The sequence below is a fragment of the Ursus americanus genome, chromosome 30 (genome assembly GCF_024610735.1).
Source record: "Ursus americanus isolate L20-20 chromosome 30, mUrsAme1.1.p, whole genome shotgun sequence".
NCBI lineage: Eukaryota > Metazoa > Chordata > Mammalia > Carnivora > Ursidae > Ursus > Ursus americanus.
This window is the reverse complement of record NC_142156.1, coordinates 11,311,225-11,325,640: the sequence shown is the minus strand read 5'-3', so window position 1 is coordinate 11,325,640 and position 14,416 is coordinate 11,311,225. Positions and strand designations below refer to the sequence as shown.

The 14,416-nt window shown below is 43.9% G+C and overlaps 1 protein-coding gene across 5 annotated transcripts in view; it reads left to right on the top strand.

Annotated features, from left to right (window-relative positions):
- The window catches only part of SUDS3 (SIN3A corepressor complex component SDS3), a 403,092-nt gene that overhangs the window by 28,996 nt on the left and 359,680 nt on the right, over positions 1 to 14,416 (top strand). For 4 of the 5 annotated variants that reach the window (XR_015722320.1, XR_015722321.1, XM_087857296.1 and 1 more), the window contains exon 12: positions 1,040 to 1,125. Coding sequence is in view for 3 of the 5 variants with exons in the window: in XM_087857296.1 (XP_087713422.1) it covers positions 1,040 to 1,125 (86 nt within the window). In the remaining 2 variants the exon portion in view is untranslated. Of the gene's footprint in view, positions 1 to 1,039; positions 1,441 to 14,416 lie in introns of those variants that run through there. The other variant, XM_045791601.2, reaches the window with a different exon arrangement.

Genomic DNA, 14,416 nt, shown 5'->3' with positions numbered 1-14,416 from the left:
CTGAAAACTGGATGGGGGAGGGAGAAGATAGGTCCGTAGACTTCTGCTTGCATGTGTGGGTGGGATGCAGAACTTAATCATGCTTTTGGCCCCATCTGATTGCACATTAATTAAGCGGATGAGGAACAGGTGAGAGGAAGAGTCAGGGCTGGGTGAGTGGACAGGAGCAAGCAAGGGGTTTTGACAGCAGGCACCAGAATTCACATCGGACAAGTTGACTCAGCCTTCTTCTTCTATAAAATGGGGGTGAGGATAGTGCTTCGTAGGGTTGTTCTAAAGATGAAATAGCTCAGGTGTGTCAGGTGACTGAGGAGGTAGCTTTCTTCCCAGTCCTGGCCACAGGGATGACACTTACTGAGTGCCCTCGTCTGCTCTGGCGGTCTCCCTGCTGCCAGAGCTCATTCTCCATTCTACGCAAGAATGCATCTGCCCTGTGAAATGTCAGACCTCTGATACCATCTGTGGGAAAAGGATATGGTCAGGAGGGAAGGGCTGTCCTAAGCTAATTTAGCCTTCTGATGATCCTAATTGGGCCTTAGCTCACTCATGGGCTTTTTTTTTTTTTTCCTTGTTATTTTTTCCTTCTTTTTCTGCCATGACCATTAGCCTTAATTGCCAGGAAACCAGAGTAGTGAAAGACTATGATATGGAAGTCCCTTGGGGCAAGGAAAATATTTCCAAATTTGATTGAAAGTTTATATTCATGAATATATGTATTTTGAATGTTGATAATGCTGTAATCAAACCAAATCAAAAAAAGTCCTTAAGATCAAGGCAAAAATAGAACCTGAGATCACTGTGCTTTCCATTTTCTTAATTAGAGGTGTGAGAGAGGGAGAAGGAAGGAGAAAGGAGGTCCAGGGCTGACGCCTGCTCTACACCAGAGGTTTCCTGTAGGGGGGCCCACAGCCTGGCAGAGGAGGTTGCCAGTTTTCCGCCCACACCTCATTCATGCAGGTGTTTTGATGCTCTGGAAGATTGGCTCCGCAGTGTTCACCGTAGCCGCTCTCATCTTGTTCCCTTTCCTTCTCTCCTGCAGATCTGGGTGAGGAAGACAAGTGACAGCACCAAGATGAGGATCTACTTGGGCCAACTTCAGCGCGGACTCTTTGTGATCCGCCGGAGGTCAGCGGCTTGACTTTCTACAGTGTTCTTCTTCCCTTGACCTTTTTTCTGGAGTGGTTTTTGGTTTTGTTTTCTTCCAAATAGAAAGTTTTTAACCTGGGAATTGCTCCTTGGCCTTGGAAACTGGGGAGCGCTGTTGTGGATTCTGCGAGGTGCTGTGGTGGCAGCCACTCAGTCTTTGCGTTGCTCCTTCCTGCCTCGACCTCTTCCAGCCAGCCGTCACCAAGAACTCTTGCTTTGGGGAGTGTCGCAAGTTCGATTTACTCATTTCTTCATTTTTTTTTGGCCTATACTTTGTCTTTTTTTTTTTTTTAAGCTTCCTTTGAGTTTGAAGGGACTTTTTTTTTTTTTTTTAATTGTCTTTAGGTCTTTCTACCAGGAAGGGAGACACTCTCCATTGCATTTTCATGTTTTGAATATGATTAGTGGATCACGTAGCTCTTTCCCTTGTTGAGCCCAATTCACTGTTTCCCCAGAAGCTTGGGGCAGAGGTCCTAGCAGAAGGAGATTAATTCTCCTGGCTCTCAGCCTTCTCTGAGAAATAAATGCCTTGTGTAACATCTGGCGTATGCCATCCATTCCACTGGCTGAGCGACAGAAAAATTCGCCTGGGTGGCTACGTGCACTGAAGTAAATGGGGTTGGGGGAGGGGGCATCTCATGCTCCGAAATGTGCTGAAGGTAGCACATTTTAAGTGTTATTTAATGCAAGTGGTTTATCAGACACATTTGTTCTAGCTCAAGCCGGAACAAGTGGTCATGTCAGAAGTTTTTATTTCTAATTCATTTCTGTTCCCTGCTCTCAAGGAGATGAAGTGGTACTGGTGCTGGCCGATTATCTGGGTTATCTGTTGTAGGTGGGGAGGGGAGACTGACCGGGCGGTCATCAGTGATCTGTAGACTGTCACTCATAACTCCACTTGCGCTCTTGTCGCCGAGGCTGTTACTGCACACGGACTGTTTCGAGCCCATAGAGCCTTGTGGGAGCCCCCAGCCTCCCAGGAGGTCTGGCCCAGGCTGAAGACAAAGGAAGCTCTGCTGTGGCCACCACCGAACAAGGGAGTCCTGGGGAAACAGCCTTCCCCGTGCTCCCTGCCTCCTGCCCCTCCTTTCCAGCCTTGGAGAGATGATTTGCTGGCAGATGGGGTTTTCTGTATTCTAGCTGCCACCGTAGGATATTTAAAGAATTTGGGGTTAGAGCAACTGTGTTAGCATCTCTGTGGGAAATCAGTAGACCTTACACATCCTAAGAAATCTTTGTATGTCATGCCCTTGGTCTCAGGTGATTCTCTTTGTGTCGTCTCTTGATGTATACACCCCAAAGCAAGTTGGGGGGCCATGACGACAAGCGAATCACCTTCTTGTAAGTCCTGGCTTCAACAGAGACCAAACCTTACTGACTCAGAGTAAAGACTTGTACAGATCTGTTTTAGTTTTAATTTATAACCCACTCCCCCCCGCCCCCGGTGTTGGAGTCTCCTTTAGAGAATAGGGTAAATGATGCTTGTTTATTTAGAGTTGCCTGGGTGTTCTGTGCTTCTTCCCTGCCCGCAGCCCCCACTATGATGATTACTGGAGTGAACCAAGTCCACAGTAAACAGGGCCTTCATCTTTTGCTTCTTCGTGACAGCCTTTGCTCTATGAGAGGGCCTCTGTTGCTTGAATTGTCGCTGTGGTGTGTGTAATGTGCCATAATAGCAGGTGGCTGTATGTTCTCCGCTAGTACCCTGTGATGGAAATTTAGTTACAGTATGTGTGGTCATCACAGTTTTGTTTTTATTTTTTATTTTTGAGTGATTGTCTTATTTAGCTTCCTAGCAGTACACCAAAGTTTGTTGGTCTTTTTTTTTTTTTTTTTTTTCTTTTGGAAAGGCTCGTGTTGATAACTACTGGGGATTCAGCATCACAGCAACAAGTCGCCTTTGTTTCTGGCCTGCTCTGGTGGCACCTCTGTGCTTTTGTGAAGTTACTCTTCATGTGAAGACCAGAGTATGGGCACTTTGGCCTCTTCTCTTCTGTAAATTTTAGGGTGATGAGGCCATGCTCTGCCTCGGCCACATCGCTGCTTTCTGCTCCTCAGTATCCTCTCAGTCCCTAATCATGACTGTGGGAATGAGGGCAAGTGGGGAGTAGACTTGAGACACAGCACAGTAAGTTGTACTCGTAATCTCAGAAGCTGGAGTTTTTTATTTTCTCACCCCAGAGATGAAAAGCCAGCTGTTCAACCCCTCTGGCAGGCCCCTGCGGTGACCAGGGGTAGCAGAGCCCCCTTGTGAGGAGTTGGAGGTGCTTTTGTGATGGACAAACACAGATTTTGATATTCCTGGACTAACAAGGGGGTGGCTTTTAGCCCAGGTGGCCATTCTTATTCCAGAAAGTCTTTCTCTCTCACCAGACAGTAGGGTACCACGTGCATCCCCAAATTCAAACTGTTTCTTGCAGGTAATACTTTGAAAAAGGTTGGTCTAGACCACTGTTATGAAGAACCTGTACATGGTGTTAATCTGATCAAGAACTTGCACTTGGGTTATTCTGATCAAGAACCTATATGTGTGTTTTGTTGGAGGCACCTGCCTCAGTATTATACACAGTGTTTGCTGTGGCTATGTCCCAATATTTATTTTACCTCTGCTTGGGGGCTTTATGTTGCCTTCCCTACCCTCTGCCTCCCTCTCTTCCAAAGCCAGTGTCCTCTTGAACAATTTCCAGATTTCTGTAGCCATACCAAAGCCAGGATGTTTTCATTCGTTTGGATACCAGTATTTATGGATATCTCACTACCTAACTTAATTTTTTTTAAAAACTCCGAACTGAGTCCAGTATAAGATCCCAGAGGCTGACCTGCAAATCAAGCTACTTGTATTTATGTGTGAGACCCTGTGTTCAGGATTGGGTGACTTTTCTAAGAGAAATATTGGGGGCGGGGTGGGGTTGGTTGCATTTTTTTTTTTTTAACCTAACTTGGGGGTGGGGGAAATCCTGTTTTTTTACAGTATTTTTGTTTTTCTATTAACATTTCCTTTTAGCCTTGAATTTTTACTAAATCTCCTCCTGACTTAAAAATCTTGTTTCTAATCTGAGAATTTGAAATCTCGATATTTAATGTTACACCAATTTTTCCAAAGAGTTCAAACCAATTTAATACCAGTACATGGTAAAAATTTGCAGCCATTTCAAGCAGCTGGTAGGCTTTTTATATATCATCATTAACTGGTATCATTAAATGTTCTGAGAGGTGACTGTAAAATGTAAAAAGTATAGGGTTTTTTTTTTTTTAAATAACAATAAACTTTCAAAGACAAAACCAGCATGTAGTCTGTGTTATATCCATTGACTTGATAAATGATTGAAATTTATTTTAGGCTCCCCCCCCCCCCCCCCCCGGCAGCAATTGTGGGGAAAGGAAATTGGGAAAGAGGGAGGGATATGCTAGATACTTGCTTGGTATGAAGAGAAAGATATGGAATGATGTCAAAGACAGGCTTTCAGTTTTGTAAAGAGCAGTCTAGGAGTGTTGACCCATAAATGTGTACTCTTTCCTTGTTGGAGAAGATAAAACCATCTCATTAAAAACAGAGTCAATAACCTTGACCTTAGATAAGAAAAACCTTAGGGTAGACTTGTGTGATTGAGGAGGAGGTTGTCGTTTGGTACTCTAGAGCACTGCTTCCCAATTTTACCAAAACAAAAAAAGCTGTATTTCTACAGCTCCCTGGTGGGTAAACTGAGGCGGCTGCTCACTGCCACAGGTGGTTGACCTGGCGTGCTCACGACCCGAGTGTGGCATGCCCACTGTGAAGGGCTGCTCTGTGCTTTGGGTGTTGGAGAAGGGCAGTTACTATTTTTAACTTTTTTTTATTGTAACCTACCATTTGTACAGAAGAGTATTCAAATCTTCATTGTAGAAATTGAGTTTCCTCAAAGTGAACGCGTCCCCGTCATCTAGATTATAAAGAGCATGACCAGCACCCACACCCCCCAGCAGGCTTCCTTCCGGTTGCTACTCCTCACTAGGGTAATGGCTAGACTGATCAGTTTCCTGTGTTTTTTTTTTTTTTTTTAAAGATTTTATTTATTTATGTGACAGAGAGACAGCCAGCGAGAGAGGGAACACAGCAGGGGGAGTGGGAGAGGAAGAAGCAGGCTCATAGTGGAGGAGCCCGATGTGGGACTCGATCCTGGTACGCCGGGATCACGCCCTGAGCCGAAGGCAGACGCTTTAATGACTGCGCTACCCAGGCGTCCCTGTTTCCTGTGTTTTAATCACCTTAACCTTCAAGCTCTTGAGCTGCTGCGTCCTTTCATAGTTGTTTGGAAGAGCCAAGTGCTGGTGGAGGAGGCTAGGAGCTGGCCAGGGATGTGAGAGCTGGTAGCAGAGGATGTGGTGAAATGGGGGAGGGGAAAACCCTTCAAGTTAATCCTGTCCCCCTCCCGCTTGTCACCAAGGTGAATGGGGCTTGCCCTTCATGTTAATATCCCCTTCCCGTGAGTTCTTTGTGTGTGTCAGGCACTATACTAAACCCTTCAAGGCAGGTGTTCTCTCATTTAATCCTTGTAATGATCCAAGTACTAATACTCCCAATATATTTATTAATATAATTTGTTTATATATGTTATATTGTTGATGTATTTGTTAACACAGTCATTCTAAGACTTAATTCTCCCATGAAACCCAGAGCTCAGCATTGTGCCTGGTCATAGGAAGTGCTCGGTAAATGTTGTCCAATAACATTGTAAAATGATGTGCGGAGACAGGCGGACTGGTGAATAATAAGAGCTCCAACCCTAGGCGCTGTGCCCTTCTCTTTTATTGTCTCATCCAAACCTCATAACAACCCTGGAGAGAAGACACTGTTGTTACCACCAGTTTTCAGAGAAGGAAACAGATTCCTTTAATCACAGGGGATGGTTCAGTAATTTCTCCAAGGTCACATGCTGAGTTGCAGAGTCCCAAATCTTTCACATTCCAAGCCAGGGTTCCTAACCACTGCACCGTGCAGTCTGTTCCCAGCCCCCTCTGTTAAAGTTGCATTCAGTGTTTCCACCTTTCTGCAGCCCTTCCCTGGGAATTTGTTTTTATCTGCTCTCACCTCTTAACATACAGAGTCAGCAAATTTTAGAGGTAAAAACACTATTATTTGCTAGGACCCTATCCCCTGCTAGATAACTTGTGGCTTCTCCCTTGGTAATGGAGCCGAGAGAGTCCCAGTTGCTCGCCAAGAGGCTGCTTTCCTCTGAAACGGTGCAGGCACGAGTGCCACAGTTCTAAAACCAAGGAACCATTTAGAATGTAAAGAGTGCGCTGTCTTGATGGAGCTGACTTTATCTAATAAGCAACATGAGAGCCTTTGGAGGAAAACATGTGTCTTTTTTCTTTTTTTTTTTTCCCTCCAGATCACTTTCTTCTTCCTGCCTGCCTTGTCATCTCTAAGGAGGGGTAGGAGCCATTGAACTGGTTTCTAAAAATGTAGATGGAGAGCAGGACATCCTACATGTGGCTGCTCTCTGGATGTCGGTGGACCTTTTCATGTCATGTCTTGCTGTAGAGTCACTGAATGACAGAACACACCAGTTCAATGTCACCCGCTTTAAACTGCCTGCTCAGCTCCAACCCGCAACCGTATAACAACCAAACCCAGGAGAGAGGCAGTCTGTGGAGAGAGGCAGGAATGAAAGCAATTTCTAGTCTCTTTCACTAGTGTTAGAGACGCCCCAAATCCATCTTGGGTAAAGCTGAGCACTTTTCCTGCTTTTATAAAGGAAACGGTAGATGGAATGCATTAGAAACATGGGCACCAGCTTACTCTCTTTGGACATAATAACGTGGTGAGAAATATATTAGCTTTAGGAATTTTAGTGTTTGCCAGACTAGATATTTTTGTGAATATCTATGGTTATTAAGACTAAAAGATATATATGTTTAGGAGGATCCCTGGGGGAATGAGGGTGATAAGATACAGCATAGGTACCTAGATACTTAATCCGTTTACCCATTTTCCCTAATCTGTGTTTGCTCAATTCTCTGAAAGATACAGATCTATAAAATAACAAAATTCACTTTACTGATACGGGAAGACCAATAATCAGAATCTGAAAGATTTTCTCCCCTGTTTCTCAGAAGCTGGAGACTCAGCAGATGCTCCCCGTCTGTTGGCGTCACCTGGCTGTTGTGAATGGGTGTGGGGTCAAAGTAGGCAATATTCCAGAGCCCTCTCGGAAAGCAGTGCCCATGGGGAATAAGCAGGTACTGAAGTGGGAGGACAGTGGCCTCAGTTGGCAAATCCCTGCAGATAGTCAAGAATCATTTTATTTCAACATTGATTCTTTTAATAAGTCTTTGAGTTTTTGCTAAGATGCAATGTGGCATAGTGGCAGTGTGGTGAAGCAAAAGCTTTGAAATCGGTATTTAAATCCAGCTTTGCTGCTTCAATTAACTAGCTGCTGTGTGACTTTAGGCAACTTAATCTCTCTTAACTTCAGTTTCCTCATCTGTTCAATCATCCACCCCAGTGTGTGATTTTGAGGATTCTGATATTAACGCATAGAGCACTTACTATGTGCTAAGCGTTTTACCCATGTTAACTTACTGAATTCCTTAGAATAATCCTTATAAATCCTGTGAGGTAGTTACTATTACAATCCTCACTTTGTAGTTGAGGGAATCAAGAAACAGAGAGGTTAAGTAACTTGCCCGAAGTCACACAGCTAGTAAATGGTAAGCCAGGATGCTGAGCCCAGTTTCTCTGGAGTCCCTGTTCTCATTCACCATACTGTGCTTTGAAGGGTATGTAACACAGGACTGGACTGAGGGAGTGCCCAGTCTCTGGGGACTGTCCCTTCCATTGTCAGTGCTGCTGCCATCTGTCTGTTCTCTGTCCTTGGATGCTAATCTGCCAAATCCTGAGAGACCAGAATGATTTCGGGAAGCTAGTTTAGCACCAACAAACTACGAAGGTAAAGCTGCCAGCTCTAGAGATCATGCTAAGCATCTGCTTCTACAGATGGGCTGGAGTGCCCAGTGTGTTGGGTTGAGAAAGATTCGGAAGCCCAAGTTGGGTAGAATGGGAGGAGTGGCCTAATCAGTTAGCTTTGTCTGCCATGCACAAGGGAGCCCATTTACCTGCCATCGCTGATTTAGTTTGACCCCTTAATTTTGAAGTTGAAAACTGCCAAGGCCCAGAGGTGGTAAATGATGTGCTTAAGTTCATATGGACAGCTCTAGACAGAGAGGTGACGAGGGTCCTATATTCGTAATCCTGGCGTGGCCACTCCTTAACCCAGGGACATTTACTTAGTGTCTGTGTGCTTCAGTGTTCAGGCACACTCATCCCAGTGTGCCTGGGATTTTTCTGATTTTAGCTTTGATAGTCTTGCATCCCAGGAAGCATCTCAGACCCAGGCACACTGAGACAGTTGGTCACCCAGCTCCGTTTCCTTCTCTGTGAAGTGGGGGCGAGAGTTGCCCTTTTGCTGGGGAGTTGCTGATTCCATGGATTAACTGAGTTCTTCGGATAAAGCACTTGCAAGTAGTGTTTGGGACATAGTAAATCCTCAATACAGGTTGGTGTATGGTGGTTCTTGTTTTCATTATCATTGGAGCAGAGGGTTCCCGCTGCAGAATGGGTTCTTTCACTGGAACTTCACTGTCATCCCAAACACGACGGGATCTTACCATGATCATCTGGTCACCTGGAGTCCGTTGTTTGGGATGGTTCATCTTCTAGTTGAAATAGTTAATAATCATGAGCTTGAGGAGTGACGTAGTTACCGCATTCAGTCCACATGGCGTTTATTGAGTAGTATTCTAGGTTCTTTTGGGGGATTCAGAGAGGAGTAAAAGCATGGTTCCTTCCCTCTGGGACACTGAGGATGGACAGGCATGCTTGTCAGTCATTCTAGTTCCATGGAACTCGCCTCCATTTGGGGCGTGGAGAAAGTGGGACAGAGGGCATAATAGCTGCTGATATGTATGGAGCAGGTGGCTAAGCGCTTCCCATGCATTATCCCTATTTCTGTGTCCTCTGGATTTGTTGTTACACCTCTGGGGTTTACAGACTGGGAAACTGAGGTTTAGAAAGATTAAGAAACTTGTCTTCAGTTCACCCAGCTCCATTCCAGAGCAGGCCGATGCTGACCCAAAGTCTGCATTCTTATGAACCATGAGTGCTTTACAATTTCTTCCGAAAGAAAAGAAAATTCAAGTTTGGCCCGAAAGCTGAGGCAGTCCTTGAGCAGTGTCCGTGGCTGGGAACGGGAATTGCATACGGGGAAAGTGGGTTGAGTAAAAGCAGAGGTGGAGGGTGGGGCATGTTTAAAAAGTCAAATAAGAGTGTGTGTGCTCAACAATAAATCTGGATGAATGAGCTTTGAACTTTAAAATCCGTTTAAAATCCGTTTGCTCCCCAGCCCCGTATCTTTTTGTCCTTCCACACTTTGGGTTCACCTTCCTTTCCTTTCTGCTTCTGTCCTTTTCTCCCTTCCCAGGCCCACCCCATTCTCTCGTCCTCCCCCTTTTATATCGCCAGTGCGGTGGCTCGTGGCAGTCTTAGAGTGACGCTTTCCAATTTCACACTTACATGCTCCCGAAAGTATTCGTAAACTAACTCGTATGTAAAACCAATAAAGGGCAACAGCACACATTCCTGTTAGACAGTAATTTTGTTTGACTCCCTTTCTTCTGTTTTGATCACTCCTCTTCCTGCAAACATGGCGCTCTGACCTTATCAGAGTGGAAGTTTCAGGAATTCAAGCATGATGGCGCTCTCATCAGCGTGTGAGTAATAGGAACGCATCAGAGCTCACGCTTATCAAGCACTTACCATGTGCCTGGACAAGTGGTAAGTACTTTTCATACATTACCTTTATTTAACACCATCAACACCCGTGTGAGGTGTGTCTTGATTCCCATTTTAGCAGATGGGGAGATTGAGACCCGGAGGAGAAAAAGCTTCACCTCTGCACCACATTCATATATCTTTTCCTGTCGGCTTCTCCCATCATCACAGAGACTGCCACTTAGTCGTCCTCTGAGCCAATACCCCTCTGTTTTCCACACCTGGAGAAAGACACTGAGAAGGGCAGCAACTTGCCAAAGATCACACCGCTGATTAATGGTAGAGAAGAAACTAAATCCAGGTCTTGCAACTCTTCATCCAACAGTTGAGGGAAGAGCCAGGCTGAGGCCGAAGGGCATGGATATAAGATTTGGGTTTGAATTTTAGCTCTGTGGGTTTACAAGCTGTGTGATCTTAGGCAAGTTATGTAACCCATCTGGTCTCCAGTTTAGAAAGTGGGGATGATAATGACAGCCACCTCAGCAGTTCATTGTGAGGATTAAATGAAGTCATGCAAGCAAAGCAGCCTCAACAATGACCCTCATGCTCAAAACTAGCCTGGGTCACCCTAGCACCATAGAAAAATACATCCCCCAATGCCAGCTGCCCATGTTAGGGGCCATTGTTATTTCCGGAGTTGTCTGCCCCACCTGCCCCACCTGCTCCTGTCCCAGCATGCCTTGAGGCTAAGCCCACAGCAACCTTCCAAGGGTACCCCTGCCACTAGCCACAAACCTTGAAATTCAAGACAAGCAGATGTCCCAGCATCTGTTCTCCACCTTATTAACGCCTCACTAGAGAAGAGTTTGAAATCCTGCCCTCCACCCCCACTGGCTGTGTTTGAGAAACCCACTGGCCTGTGAGGGAGGACAGGGACTTGGTCTCCCCCCCTCCCCCCCACCGCAGATCCCTAGGGATTTGCATACTGTAGGCACACTTTAAATGCTTATTGAATGAACGACTGTTGTCTCCTTATTTCTCAGTGAAGCATATTAATCTCTAAGATCAAACTAGTAACATGCAGCTTAGAAATTAAAGGATTCTACAAAGTTGGCCACAAAATACAGTAGTCTCTTATTTTCTACCCCATTTCCCCTCCCAGAAGCAACCATTGCACCTCTTTTAGCTGATTATTTTGGTATTTCACTTCTATCTCTGCTTATTACTAATGCTGGATATTTCAGTTCTGTGCATTCTCTATTAAATTCTGACCATGGCAGCCCACCCCTCCTCCCCTAATATAGTTATTTCATAATTTTGATTAGGTAAATATTCAGTGTTTACATTATTACAGCTCTGTAAACTCTAGTCACAGCTGAGCCCTGTTGTAAAGTATGATTGCTTTTTTTTTTTTTTTCCTTCCTTGACAGCGTTCCCCCCAGGAGTTAATAATTGCCTTGTATTCTGTTGTATGCTTGGTTTCCTAGGTGCTTATTAGGAATTCAACCTCAAAGCCTTCACCAAGTGTTTAAATTCCCTTTAAGACATTCAGATACTCAAGGTAGATTTCATCACCTGGAAAAAGCTTCCCACCCCAGGGACTGGTTGCCCACCTTGGACTGGCTCCCCCGCCCCCCGACCTGGTCTGGCATATAGCTATCCCTGTGGAGTCTTCCTTCACCACCATCCTGGGGCTCCCCTTTGTCACTCTCTGGGTTTGGATCTCTCATTCTCATTCCTTTGTCTTCCTTTTTCTCTACTTTACTCCCCCATTTTGGCAAAATGCATCTTGCAGTAACTTACCAAGCATGATTAAAAACACTTTCATTCTGTTCTCTTACTTCATTGATGGTTTGGCTGGTATAACTACATTTTTAATTCCTAGAATTTAAGCCCATACATTTCCAGAATTGAAAAGGCCCACAGAGCACTTAGCACTTAACTATATTTCAGCCAGCCCCTCCCTTCCTCAACCTTTGTTTCAGGAGGTTCCATGTGCTGCTAAATTCATTATTCTCAGGTTTCTCCGCTGTCAGTTTTAAGATTCAGGTTTTGGTTTGTTTTAATTTACTTTCCAGCTTCTAAAATTTGGTTGTTTACTCTCCAGTGTTTTCCATTCTGGTGGGTTTAATTCTAGCTTGGGAATCATTTTCCTTCAAGATTTCGAAGGTATTGTTTATTGCTGTCTGGCTTCCCATGTTGTCCTGGAGAAGTCAGAAGCCATTCTGATGATTTATTCTTTGATCTTTTCCCCCCAGCTTCGTTGAGCTATAATTGACATACCATTGTGTCGGTTTAGGGCGTACAACGTGATTTGATGTACGTGTATGTTGTAAAGTGATTACCACAATAAGGTTAGTTAACCTGTCCATCACCTCAATAGGTGTACCATTTTTTGTGTGTATGTGGTGAGAACTTTTAAGATGTACTCTCCTAGCATCTTTCAAGTATACAGTATAGTATTTATTAACTATGGTTACTATACTGTCCATTACATCCCCAGGATTTATCTGTAATTGGAAGTTTGTACCCCTTGGCCACCTTCACTCTTTCCCTCCACCCCCTACCCCACTCCTGCCTCCAAAAACTACCAATCTACTCTCTCTTCCTAGGAGTTTGATTTTTTTTAGGTTCCACATATAAGTGAGATTATATAGTATTTTTCTTTCTTGGACTTACTTCACTTATCATACTGCCCTCAGGGTTCATCCATATTGTTGCAAATGGTAAGATTTCCTTCCTTTTTTATGGCTGAATAATATTTCATTGTGTATATATACCACATTTTTTTAAATTATTTTTCTTTTTTAAAAATTTTTATTAAGTTATGTTAGTCACCATACAGTACATCATTAGTTTTTGATGTAGTGTTCCATGATTCATTGTTTGCATATAACACCCAGTGCTCCATGCAATACGTGCCCTCCTTAATACCCATCCCCGGCCTAGCCCAGTCCCCATCCCTCTCCCCTCTGAAAGCCTCAGTTTGTTTCCCAGAGTCCATAGTCTCTCGTATACCACATTTTTTAAATCCATTCATTCATCACCACTTAGGTCGCTTCCATGTCTTGGCCATTATGAATAAGGCTGTGGTGACATGGGGGTACAGATATGTCTTTGAGACAATGATTTCATCTCCTTTGGATATATACCCAGAAGTAGGATTGCTGGATCACATGGTAGTTCTAATTTTTATTTTTTGAGGAGCCTTCATACTGTTTTCCATAGTGGCTGCGCCAATTTCCATTCCCACCAACAGTGCCAAAGGGTTGCCAAAAGAGTTCCCTTTTCTCCATATGTTCGCCTGTACTTTTCATCTCTTGTCTTTTTGATTATTCATTTTAATAGGTATGAGGTGATATCTCATTGTGGTTTCGATTTTCGTTTCCTTGATTAGTGATGGTGAGCAGCTTTCCTTGTACCCATTGGCCATTTGTATATCCTTGGTGATCTGACTTTTTAACATCTCTGGAAGCTTGTAAGATCTGTGGTATTTTGAAAATTCATGATGATAAGCCTTACAGTGGGCCCGTTGTGCTAAGCAGTTAGCTTTTTCAGTTCAGGAAACTTACGTCCTTGAATTCTGAGAATTAAAATACACACACACACACACACACACACACACACACACACACTTTTCATGGATATAGTAACCAGCTTCCAAGATGATGCCCACGATCCTTGCCTCCTGTCAGTCATACACCCTGTACAATTCACTGTCATTATTGGACCAGGGTTGGTCTCTGTGACCAGATGCATACAACAGAAGTGATAGTAATTCATTTCTGAGATTAGAGTATAAAAGACACAGTCACTTCTGTTTGGTTATGCTCTTTCTCTTGGATCACTTGCTTTGGGGGAAAGACAGCTACCATGTGAACAGCTGTATGGGGAAGCCCATGTGACAAGGATCTGAGGCCTCCTGCCAACAGCCAGCTAGCCACTGAAGCTTCTGCCAATAGCCATGTGAGTTAATCACTTTGGAAGAAATCCTCCAGCCCCAGTCTAGTCTTCAGATGAGACTGTAATCCCCCAGACTGCTTGACTGCAACTTCTTGGGGACCCTGAGCCAGAACCACCCAACTAAGCTGCTTCCGGGGATTCCTGACCCTAAGAAACTGGGTAAGAGAATAAATGTCAGAAACTGCTGAGTATTTGGAATAATTTGTTACGCAGCAATAGATAACTAATGGATGATTTTTATTTTTTCCACTCTATTTTCTCTATTCATGCATTCAGGGATTTCTGTTACTTGGATAATAGATTTCCTACAACAGTCTTCAGCCTTTCTTTTCTTGTGTTTCCTGTTTTCTCTTTGTCTTTTTACTTTCTGTTTTGGGAGATTTCTTTATCTTCTAACTTTTCTATTGAGTTTTACTTTGCTTTTTCATTAAAAAAAATTTTTTTTAACTATTTTAGTTTTCTGTTTTTGTACCCTTTCTTCTTTTTAAAGAGTAGTACCCATTTCTAGAGTTCTTTCATCCAGAAACCTTTTGCTTTCTCTAGAGAAAAAAATCT